The sequence below is a fragment of the Platichthys flesus genome, chromosome 14 (assembly GCF_949316205.1).
Source record: "Platichthys flesus chromosome 14, fPlaFle2.1, whole genome shotgun sequence".
Taxonomy (NCBI): domain Eukaryota; kingdom Metazoa; phylum Chordata; class Actinopteri; order Pleuronectiformes; family Pleuronectidae; genus Platichthys; species Platichthys flesus.
The window spans coordinates 19,015,117-19,027,762 of NC_084958.1; the positions used below are offsets into that span (position 1 = coordinate 19,015,117).

The following is a 12,646-nucleotide window of genomic DNA, read 5'->3' on the forward strand; positions in this document are numbered from 1 at the left end:
GTGTACGAGCCCATCGGGACTCTCAATCCTTTTAATATATAGAAAGCTTCAGCTAGAACAGAAACACTGGCTCAACTCGTATAAGGACTAATGCAATGTAACTTTAGATTGATATAAAAGGACTACTAATAAATACTACTGATTTAAAGTTGACCACAGCTGCAAAAGTTATGTCTTGAAGGTACTTTAACGTGATTGCAGACCCACTGAGGGATGGTATTTAAAATTCCAGGAAAATTCATTGAAAGGAATTTAAAATCAACATAACACACTGGAAGCCGGGGTAATGACACCATAATGTTCCTGTAGAGTCTGAGTAAGTCACAGACAAAACATCCATAATATCAACTTCGATGTAACTTGCATAAATCCAGTAACACAAGGAACAATTTGCATATCGTGGGATGCTGCATCAGAGGGTAAATAGGCCACAAATCATACGACACATCCCCGACACCATACTGAGCTCCTGTTATAGTCTCATTTAGAATCATCCATATGTTCTAATTAGGTCATCTTGACCCTGGCGAGGATGTGAGAGCACGGAGCTGCGAGTGGGGAAGTGTGGCTCCCATTCTCTACTTTGTGGATGCCCCGCAGTCATGCAGCGAAGCGGGGAAGTGGGCAGGCCGACACAAAGAAATGTGATGTAAGAGCCTCACAAGCTGGGAACTTTCTGAGGCAACTCACACACACACAGACACACACATGCTACACCCATCTAAATGTATGGGTGTATGACATCTTCAACTTTTTATATTTCTAATGGAGCGTGTAGCGAAAGAATGGCCCTGAGGAACCGCTATTGAAGAAATACTGAGATTAAGATGACAGGTTGAGGTGTTCCCGAGTCTCCTCTCATCGACTTGCTGTCTGGATCGTCTGCATATGGATGAGATACAAAGCGTCAGAGTGCAGTGCTTCCATTCAGGAGTGGAAAAGAGCCTGAACTGTCGCACTCAGGTGGAAACACTGCTCTGCTGATATTTTGCTCAAGTCAAGGACAAGTGGAAGTTTTCATGAGTTAACCATGATGCAATTTCAAAAGAGCCTGTTGGGATATGTTATTGTGGGTGGCTCCAACTCTGTGTTTATTAAGAGACCATGAAATATGTACAACAGCAGAGTACTAAGATCGATCAAACTTATGTACTCTAGAGAGATGACAGGAAGCTTTTTCTATTTGGTATCTGCCTCTTTTTTAACAGTATAATTTAAAAGTTTAAAATTTACAGATTAACTGAAAACAGACTGATTGATTTTTCAAGCTGCTATGATCAATACATTTACATTAACATTCGATCAAATGACTTGTGGGATTGTTCTTGAGTTCACAAAGAAAAATCAACTGCCTCGGCACTTCGGTGGAATGTTTTACGACTTTTCAACTCCTTGTTTTGACTCCAGGGCACAGAAATTTACAGTTTAGGCTCGAACTATAAACAGAAAGAAAAGATGGATGCCATGAAAACTCACCAAAAGTGAAGCTAAAGCGACTAGATGGCCAACTGGTGGTTTAGGGCATCAATCCCGCCTCCTCCATATTAGCAGCTGGGACATGGAGCAAACTAATAGGTCAAAGTCAAATAAATTTTTCTCCGAGGCAGTTTCATTTTCATTTTAGCTAGCTCTTCAGTTCACTATGATGTGTTTGCTTGTGTTCATTATACCAGTAAGTTTGGTTTGTTTTAAGTACTTATGAGATGCTATTCAAACAGGATGAAACATCATGATTGACAGCTGAGACTGACTCAGGATCTGTTGAGGGTGTGTATCAGATATTTCCTGCAGGAGCTGGTTGAGACAAAATCAGTTGGATGATTGCCACATGAGCAGAAGCAGAACTGCAAATGAAGAAAGTGTGTTGCCCTGTAACCGCTGCTTGTGTTTGCATGTGGCCAACGAGTTAGTTTCACAACTCGTTCTTCACTTCTTCAAACAGCCTGAACGAATCAGTCACTGGAGATTTGCTGCCTGAAAACTCTGCTTACTAACTAACTACTGTTTATCAGCCTTGTTTTACATAGATTCCCATCCCTCTCCTGTGAGAATATCTTCTATATGCGTTAGGTGTAGTCGCTGCAGCTTCGTTTCATCTATACAGCAGCACTGTTCTCAGCAGCTGTGGCTGGACTGCTGCTCATCCTCCTGCTGGGATGCATAAACCCTCTTTATCTTCCTATGTTGTGATTCCCAGGAGTTTATTTATTTTTTGCAACACATTGTTTTCAAAGCGAACGCCTGGATGTCCTCCGTCGCTGAGCCGCAACGTAAACACCTCATGCTATTTTAATCTCTCCCATTCATGTAGAGATTATAGTTATGTATAGGAGAGAATTGTAATGAAATGGATGCTCAGTCCAACATGGCTTTAACGCAGGGCTTTACATTTCTGACAGCACACAAACAGCTATTATATTGGGGGGGGGGGGGGGGGGGGGCTTACTTTCCTGCTATGCTGACCAAGCTTTGCTCAACTGTTGAGGTGACATCACTTTATCTGAGACAATGGCAGAAGTGGCAGGGACCGGTTTAATCGGTGGAGAGAGAGGCAGAAAAGACTCAGAAGCTTGGAAGTGTTCCTCTCGTACAAAAGCAGTGGCTCTGTCTCCTTGACTCAGAGGGCTGCTGGAAACCCCACCTCCCCCGGTGCGTCTCTCCTCCCCTCTCCTCCCCTCCTCTCTCGGTCTCTGGCCACGGAATCCCAGACAGTGTTTAATTGCAGAGTGCAAAGGCTTTAGTTGGGCTAATGAGCGGAGGAGCCACTTCGCACACTATCTGAGAGACTGAAAGCCCCGCATGGAGTCCCTTACCGGAGGAGCCCGGACCTCAGGTGGTGGAGGAAGAAGGAGCTCACAGATCCAGGTACTGCCGAGTATGTGAGGGAATAAACCAGAGGCAAGGGACAGAGTAAGAGGTGGAGGAAAAGAGGAGAGCAGGAGAGGGGAGGGGAGGAAACGGGAAATACACTGCCAGAGAGAGAGAGAGAAAGAGAGAGAGAGAGAGAGAGAGAGAGAGAGAGAGAGAGAGAGAGAGAGAGAGACTAGAAGCCTGCAGCAGCAAATGAGATAGAACAACGAGGCGGGAGAGGTAGAGAGACAGACAGAGAGAGGGAGGGAGAGGGGCCCAGTGTAGGAGAGAGGGCTACAGGGTAAGGAAGAAGGAGTAAGAAAAAGTTGGGAGAAGTAGGAGGGCGGTTGTCCAGGGAAGGAAAAGAACTGTAGCAGAGATAAACAACTGCAGGAGAGGAGAAGCAGCAGCAGAAGGAGAAGAAGAAGGAGAAGGAGAAGGAGAAGGAGAAGGAGAAGGAAAAGGAAAAGGAAAAGGAGAAGGAGAAGGAGAAGGGAAACAACAGACAGGAAGGAAGGGGAGGGAGAAGTCTTGGGTAGAGAGAAAGAAAAAAGGAAAAAAGAGCTGAAGAAAAAGTTTTCTTGTGGGAAGGCGCAGATGAGGAAAACAGAGGGAGTGAATGACTGGGCTGGAGAGAGCAGGGAGCGGAGGAAACCAGTTGTTTTTCTGACGCCTTTTCCACACAATCCTCTGGACTTCTTTGGACATGTACACAGAAAACGCACAATCAGCGGGACACCATCGATTTCTTCAGCACAAGGGCACCCCGGCACCCTGCCCCTGCCAGCACTGTGTCCACCGTGAGCAGCCTTATGGCCATCACGGTGGGCCGGGATACCGACCAGCATCAGCCAGACAGCCGGACCACCCATCTCTGGACTGCAGGAGAGAGGTCCAGGCTCCTCGGGTTAATAACGTAGGAGGCAGAGGTTTCTTGGTGGACAGGGTAGAGCTAAGCGGTCATCGCAGCCCACAGAGGAGGCCTGTGTTTGCAGCTCCCGGCCCTTGCAGTCAATCAGACGACTTTAGCCAAGTGTGCCCCTGGGAGTTGAACCCTGCCCAGTGGAGCTACGCACTGGAGTCTGGGGTGAGACACTACCCGTCTGTCAGAGAACAGTGTGGCTGTGTGGTGCAGGGTGACACCAGGGCGCACACCTTTAAGGCTGGGACGCCACATCCTCTTCCTCATCTTCAGGTCAAAGGTCAAGGGTACAGACACAGGAGGAGCGTCAGGTATATGTGCGTGGAGGAGGGAGAGGAAGGATGTGAACGCACCCAGGAGAACCATCACGTGGAGACGCACTGTTCCCCTCCAGGTCATTTACCCGTGCCAAATGGCCACTGTGGACCGAGGCCAGTGCTTTTTGAGGGAGGGCAGGAAAGAGATAGCCATCAGGACTGGGGCAAACAGAGGGGTGGATCAGAGGAAGGTTACAACGGACGCAGTGGCTCCCACAAAGGTTTCTTCCCCACTGAAGTCCCGCAAAAACACTTGAACCAAAGCAAACGGAAGGGGCCCTGCATCCCTCCCTCTGGCATCAGCAGTGCGGAAACCTCAAAACCGACACCCACCGTCGACCACCAGCACCGGGCTTCTGAGGCGGCGAAGCCAAAGAGGAGGGAGGACTCGGTGAGGGATCAGATCCGACAAGTGGTGACAGATCTGGAGGATGTGTTGGGGGGTTTGAAGCAAGTTCACGTGGAGATGAGAGAGGTAGGAGGCTCCGTCGTTATCCTGTCATTCTGTTTGTTGAATAGATATAGATGTAAATCGGGTGTTTAACCGCGATGGTCGGTGTCAGGTGCAGATGCCCCAACCTTCCACAGAGGCTCCCCTGGACATCGTCACGTTTAAAGTGATTAAGCCGCGACGCTAACAAAAGAATCACAGTGCAGATCAGTTGGACACAGGTTGTGTGTCTGTGTGAGCATGAGAGTGTAATCTGGTTGTGTGTGTGTGTGTGTGTGTGTGTGTACTTGCTGACTGCATTGTTTGTGACTCACTCACGGCCTCCTACCGAAGCAGCGATTGAGAACGATTTGCTCTGACCTTTTGCAGAACGCTGCCTGAAGTTGGCAGTCTCCCGACCAGCGCATTAAAAAGCCTGGCTGGAGACTGTTACTGAATTATGCCTTGCTCTTACAGCATCCATTTTGCATGCAGCTGTGGAATAGCATCGATTCACCACTGAATGCATCTGTGCGAGGCGAATACACGTATAAAATAAAATCATCTCTGTAATTGGGCATTCTGACAGTTTCAAAACAAAGCAAATCTGAGAAACAGCTTTGGTCTGAAAAGGTTTGGTTGAGTTGCTGATTGTGACTTCAGTTTTAGCACAGTCAGAGCTTGTGATTGTAAATACCGTTTGGCAGTGTTGTTGGAAAAAGAAAACTCACTTTACGGGTAAAATCTTGCAGTAAAATCATACTTAAGTAAAGTAGCAGAGGATTTATGAGCTTAATGTACCTCAAGTATTGAGAGGAAGAGGACTTGTATCTTGAAATCAGCCTGTGACCGTTTGGTTTAGTCCGCTTCATCTCAACGTGTCACCTGACAAATGAGAGGTCATGGGATGAGGGAGGGAAGAGATAAGAAAGTCCTGCTTCACAAATCTGCTGGAACCACATGTTTAATCTCAACAATCTTCTGCACTTTATCATATTGTTCCTTGTTAATTCCCTTTCTGAAAAAGTTACATTCAATTAAGAGTTTCCTTCTGAAATAAAATTGAAAATAAAGCGTCACGAAATGAAAATAAAGTTCAGGTAACTAACTTGAGAACAAGTACAGATTCAAACAGTACAGAATGTCCTCAGTTATTTTCCATCGCTGCAGTTTGGACACGTATTGACCTTCTTTATTATCATTCAGGTGGTCCAGCAGATTGATCGTCTCACCGCCAGTATTGACCTCAGCGAGGAGGTGCCCTGCAGCATTCAGGGGCTGTCCAATAACTCTGACAGCTCGGCTCATGCCGGTGACACCAGGGCGGCGCTGCTGCCCAATCACAAGCCTGCTGCAGTCCTGGCTTCGCCAAACGTCGACGAGGAGCGAATCATCTTAAGGACTAACTCTCCCTCCCCAGTCCACATGGCAGCTGTGGTTAAAACCAGCCGCTTCACCAGACCCAGCCACAGTAAGGATGCCAACCACGAACGGCCGCGTATGAACGGCCACCCGCCTCACCTGCACCCCCATTCTCCCCCGGAGCCCCATCCACAGACTCTGGACCCCAAGGTCATCATTGGGAACAGCACCTCCAGTTCAAAAACTCAGAAGCCTCCACCTTACCCTCAAAACGGGCGGTGTGGCAAGGGCCCGTACCCGCCTCCCAAACCTGCGAGGACCCCTGCCTACCTCGCGAGAGGCCGCCAGAGCACCAGCATGGTGTGAGGGGGGTTGGGGGTTGGTGGTGGTCTGCCCCGGTGCCAAGGGGGCCTGAAACATGAGACCCTGCTGCAGCGGGTGGCGGTCAGACGGGACCAGGCAGGGGAACAACTCATGGTGAGCTCAGATAACAAGAGGATGTTTATTTTTCTCTCTCACTACTTTTTTCAGTGTTGATGTTTCCGTCGGTGCTCGCAGCTGATGACGTTCAGCGTGTTTACTGGCAGCGTGGTTTTCAAAGTCAGTAAATGAATTGCAGCGTTCCTCCCAGTTACAGAAAGGGTTTATTGAGTGTTTGATGTATTCGTGTCTGTGTGTGTGTGTGCGTGTGTGTGTGTGTGTGGGGGCGGGGGCAAAAAAAGGGGGGGGGATGTGTCTGCTTTTGTTGATGTCACATGATTTCCCAGTCTTCACTACACTGCGAAATGAGCCTGTTTCGGCAAGTGAAAGGAGAAGGAAGCCCTTTTTTGTAGTTCCGTTTATTTTAGACGACATTGACAATCAGCCTGGAAGGTCAGATCAGCTGAAGTGAAACACACATTTTGAGGTGATAATATTCCATCACTAAATAAACTTGATAGCATATTTTAAGACTCTCTATCTATGAGACATTCAAGTCCCTAAAACTCAGAAGAAGATAATTCTGACTTTTTTGGTTTTACAGTGTATCTTACCATATCTTGAACTTTCTGAGATTTGGCAGAAGCTCAGTGTTTTTCTGGCACAGCGAGAACCTCGAGCCACTTGACTCCAATTATGTGACACAAAAGAGGAGTCATTATGTTTACAGGATGATCACGGCTCTGACTCACAATTGGGATAATTTACTGTTCGAGGGGCGATGACGAGAAATCAAACCTTTCTTCTGGTGCCCCACTCAGAAGTATCATTACTGACGGAACTAGAAGCAGAATTAATAACAAGATGACATCTGTAAAAAACTCCCTGCAGCACAATAGGAACATGTAGACGGCACATGCATGATACGTAGTATTCCCCCTTAAAAAAAAAGTCCACCTTTGCAGATGCTGCAGAGGCTGCGTGTTTCTGTACTTCCCTCTTGTGCAGAGTATGCGTTACTGCAATCTATTTTTCTGGCCTCTCAGAGTTGGGCAAGCACAATCTGGTTTTAATCATAAAATCCCAGTGGCCACGTGCCAGAACGGAGTGAGGCAAACTCCTGGTGTATTTGTGACATCCATATAAACAGGAGCACCTCCGCACAGCAGAGCAGCTCCCCGCCACGTCGTGCTGCAGCAGAGACGCACCGGCGGCGCTGCAGATCCGGGTCGAGGCCGACAGCCAGAAGAAAAGTGCCTGATCTCCAGACTTCATTCATTTAGTGAGACACGCGTTTGATTGGCTGTTAGTGCAAAGGAGCTTGTCTCTGAGACGACGTCCTGTCTTTTCACTTTCAGAGTCTTTCAGACATTCAATGCTGCCGACAAGGCCTGAATCATCCGAATTAGTCACCCAGTGCTGGTTCAGTGTTAGAAAGGCTGGCACAACAGACTGTGTGCTGAGCAACACAGACACACAAACACTCCCTTGTTTATGTTGTGAGTCGAGTAACTGTTGTGTTTGGTTTATTATTTATTAGTTTTACAGGAGGTAACCATTACCCAAGGGTACTACACACACACACACACACACACACGCACACACGCACACACACACACACAGACTTTTATTTGTTCTCTTTACTATTTGGATTCCATTAGCTCCCCCTAAGGTAGTTCTTAGTCTTAATAATGAGTCCATCAATAAACACTGATGACCCCTTTACAGTTAATATTACGTACTATATTCTACCATATACGATTACATAAAAGGTGAACTGGCAGAAGAAGAAATTAACAGTGGGAATTTAAGATGTTGAGTTAACAGAGTTTCTAAGGTCAGTGGTATGTTGAATAAATGAGTCCAAATGCAGAACATCAGTATAAAGATGGTTGAATGACAATTGTGGGTCCAGCAGACAATGAATCAGGAAGTGAGGGTTCCAGCCGGTGAAAGGTGGAGGACAGAGAGGAGAGATGGAGGAGAAGGAGTTGGAGGAACGTGATGAGATGAGCAGTGAGCATTGCAGATGGAGAGGCAGGCACGAAGCTACACAGTGCACTGACAAAAATGCTCTGTTGAATTTACTTATTGTTTTACGTGATTGCACAAAACAAACTTATTACATATATATATATATTTATTCTATTAATTTCAGTGATTAAAAAACATATATAGGGGTGATGAAGACCTGGGGTTGAAGCACTGCTGTGTCGACTAGCTGATGGACAGGTGATTGATGGCAGAAGGCACAGTCACTGGTGCCACATTGACCAGGACAGATATATTTACATCAGCCACGATGCCACTTTGTGGCAATTTGATTTGTCTTATTTGTGATTTAGTACGATTAAATTGCGATATCAACTGAAATCATGATGTGACAGTAAAATAAAGTTGACTACCTCTGACAGACTCACTACTGACGGACATGAAAACACTACAGTAACACAAGAGTAAGCCTTCAACCGATAATGCAACACTCTGCAGAACACCATAGTTATACTGGTACTAAATGTAACTATGTTAAAATATCATGTTACATCGAACTTGGGATTTTAAGAATTGGTTTTCAGTTGTTTAATTGTCCTCTCACCTCTAATTGTTCTTCTTTGTGTTGTGTTTATGTGCTTTTATCCTGTTTTTCTGCCCTCGGCTAAGTTTCTTCCTGATACCAAGTTAATCTGGACAAAATTATAACACACACACTCACTCACTGTCTTTCTTTCAGTACAGCAGAAAGTTTAAAAGAAAAATCAGAAGCTGTGTGCACAGTATGTGATTGGGGGGAGCAGCCTTGACTTGGAGCTTGTGGAGGCTCAGCTGAGTTCTGAATTTAAATTCTTATTTTTTTACCCCCCCCCCCTCTCTGTTTTTTCTTGTTATGATATTTTCGGCAGGAGCTGATGCCGCTGAGACGAGCTGTCAGCCGATGGAAAAGGAGCACGGCCTGAAGGTGGAGATATTTCCAAAGGGAAAACTCTCCCAGGAGTCGACCTGTGAGTGAGCGAGCGCAGCCGCACGGACGAGTGGCGCTCGAACCTCTCCGACGACTTATGCTTCTACTTTGAAATGGAGCGTAGTGGAGAGTTATAAAGATAAACTGTGAACTGCTGCAAATGCCCATAGAAACATAAAGGTATCTTTTCATGCCAGTGTTAATTTATTTTTTACTATTTTTGTTAAATTGAAGAAAGAAACAGCTGTGGTCAGGCAGCTTACACCAGTCTGGATGCTAGTGACTCTAATGGATGCTGTACCATCTAAACTGTTATACAGATATTTTACAATTAAAATAATTGAGAATGTTTTTCATGTGGTTGTCGCAGGACGAAAAACAGGGACAAGACAAAAAAGCTGGAAAAGCAGAGCGGAGCTTAACCTGCAATATTTTAGATTCCTCTGCACTTGTCTCATACAAAATCAATCTGACATCTCACTTATCTAACTCCAGAGATGTTGTGTTGACGGCTGAATGTCCCACATTTTAATGAGAAATAAAGGAAATGACGCCAGTGTTTTATCAACCCCTGACTCTGACAGATGATTTGTTCGTCCTTTGTGTGGAACAGAAGTTAAAGTGGAAGCAGGAATACTTCTCGGGCCGGTCTGGAGATGGCAGTGTGTGATCTCTCGTGGCCTTATTCTGTCGGGGGGGGGGGGGGCGCTCGCTGCCGGTCGAGCCAGCGTCTGTCTTAGTGTTTGTTTAAATCTTGTCTGAGACTTTCACCACTCTTCTCTCAAAGGCCCCTGCTGCCAACAGAGTGCACCGCCTCCCTCTGAGAACCACTACAACTCATCCACCATTAAAAAAGAGCAAAACGCTTCCCTTGCCAGTAGATCTACGATAACTAGTGTTCATATATAGTATGGGATAATTTTGCCCTCTGTACGATCATAATGTCAAAATTTCCATGATGTACGATCATTTTATCATTTTCCAACACTTCGTACTATCAGCCTGATGGTAAAATATGGATCACGTCTGTGTTTACGCATCTTTTGTCACATGATGTCTTTCCAGCCAATCGTCTCATCCCTTCTCACATCTTGTAGGATCATTTCCCTCAAACTACGATCATTTAAAACTTCTGTACAATACGTTTCATACCAGACCATTTCCCCCTCCGGCAACTGTGTCTCTCTTCATGTCTGCCCCACTGATGGAGATGTTCCAATGAAGGGTGACACATGCAAACTGTCACTCACTGTGTGTGTCTGCAGGCTGGATGAGCTGTGAGAGTAATTGTGTTAGGAGGGCGAATGAAAGAGTCGAAGGAGAAACGTTGAAGGTTGTTTATTGTCAACTTATTTATTGTCAAGAGCAACATTGAAATGGAAAAATGGTTTTATTGTGCGATGATTTGATAATAGTGCAAATTTAGGCTGCAGCTAAGCAGAGAAATGGGGAAGGATAAGCTAGAACTAGACTGCTGACCAAGGTTATTTTTGAAATGATCATGACCCTGCCCTAAATCATACATTTTTCAAAAGCCAGAAAACCAAGACAAGCAGCACATAATCACACATGAGGAGCTGGAAAGTTGGAGACCATGTTTAGCACGTTTGCCTGATAAATAACTCAAAGCAACTAACTCGAAAGTAACGCTGAAAATGTTCTAATGTTTTCAAATGACTTAATAATAAGATAAACATACAGTCAAATCACTATTTTCTCAGATACAACATCACAGGAGAGGTCTGTTTTGGCAGCTAGATAAAAGTGCTTTCTTAAAGACCATTCCTTGATGTATTTTATTTGAAGTCAAACTTTTAAAACAAACTTCCGAGGATAAGAGATGTTTTCCGAGCGCCGTGTGAACCCAATCGCAAAAACAACCGTCAATCCTCAGAGTGGTCATTTGAGAATCTGTTGGCCTGGATGGTTTGGGTGCAGCACATGAAGCCTGGTGGGCTTTGACTCAGGCCAAGTCTGGGCCTTGCTCCACGCCCTGTCTGCAGGAGCCTGTCAGACAGGAGGCACACGGGCTGAGCCGCTGGTCGATCTTTCTCTGCAAATACTGGAGTGATTCTGGAATGTCAGACGGAGATTCAGACCAAGAACAGCACCGACTCTGAGTAGCGCCACTTCCCGTTTGTCTCATCCACCCAAAAATAACACGAGGAGAAGGATGCAGTTCAAACCGCAGGTGTTGGATGCTTGTCCGGCGGAGTATTTGTTTCCTGATCTGTTTGGGGTTCTGGATGGAAACACTGCAGCTCCCTGAACAACCAGGGTCTTTGTGTCTGGGGCCAGGGTCGGATCCTGAACAACATGTAGGTGCTAACAGATCCCAGCGGCCTCCAGAGCCAGGCAGCGAGAGGAACAGCTTTCAGATCATAACATGTAAAACTAAACTGATTACAACAAATACTGTGGTTTGGTTTAATGACTAAAAAAACACAGTGGCCAGATTTTGGTTATATATTAATATATTCTTATTGACATAGGGCTCTATTATTTCATTTTAACAGATTTCTAAAACATGTTTATTGGAGACCAAATATCAAATCGACCGCAGCAGAGTATCAGCCGATTGTAGATATTGGTACTGGTGTATATGTTAAATCAGAAATAACAGCACAGAGATGCCAAGGTCAAGTTTGAGATCATTTAGAAACAGGATCTAAATTACAGTTGTATTTATTCAACAGAGAGCGCGGACAAATGTTAGTTTCAAGGAAATAACTTACACTGTAAAGAGGTGTTTGACTTTCCTCTGTTTCAAGTTTCAAACTGGCTCAGTGTATCGTATACTTGTGTGCGATGTTGATGATTCACTCTAGTTGTGATGTTGGTGACATCTAGTTGCAGTGAAAATCCTTTAATCAAGATTTTAACTCGATTAAGGAGCCGTTTTTACAAAGCACAATATATCACAAAGTACACATTCAACCCTTCCCTTATACTCTTTTCTTACGTATAACATCAGAGATAAAAGAAAAATACAAGATGCTTATAGCAACTGTCTCATTATTTTAAATTAAAGTTGCATGGAAACTGAAAGAAATTCGATTTTTATGTGGACGTTACCTTGAAATACAAAAACTTTCAAACTTAAAAAGGCAACATAAACTGACCAAATGAAAATGAGTCGGATTGTCTGTTTTCTCTCTCTCTAGTCAACAAAGTTTTTTTTTACAAAGACGATCACACATGGAATTCATTGTCTAAAACTCCTTTGTGTCTCGAGGCTCTCGGATTTGACCGGCTTCTTCCCTCAAGGCCTTTTAAAGAGAACAAATCCAATTCGAGGGAAATGAATACGAGTGTTTGAAGCAAGAGATGAAACATACACACACGCACACGGTCCGGCGGATCAGCAATCAAAGACGAGCAAATCC

At 45.1% G+C, this 12,646-nt stretch overlaps 1 protein-coding gene across 1 annotated transcript; it reads left to right on the forward strand.

The window, feature by feature from the left end:
* Positions 1-2,727: 2,727 nt before the first annotated feature.
* LOC133968935 (uncharacterized) lies at positions 2,728-9,828 on the forward strand. Its single transcript, XM_062405194.1, has 3 exons — positions 2,728-4,564; positions 5,726-6,358; positions 9,202-9,828. Exons 1-2 carry the CDS (start codon positions 3,557-3,559, stop codon positions 6,245-6,247), a joined length of 1,530 nt encoding a protein of 509 aa, XP_062261178.1. The 5' UTR covers positions 2,728-3,556; the 3' UTR covers positions 6,248-6,358; positions 9,202-9,828.
* Positions 9,829-12,646: the final 2,818 nt, after the last annotated feature.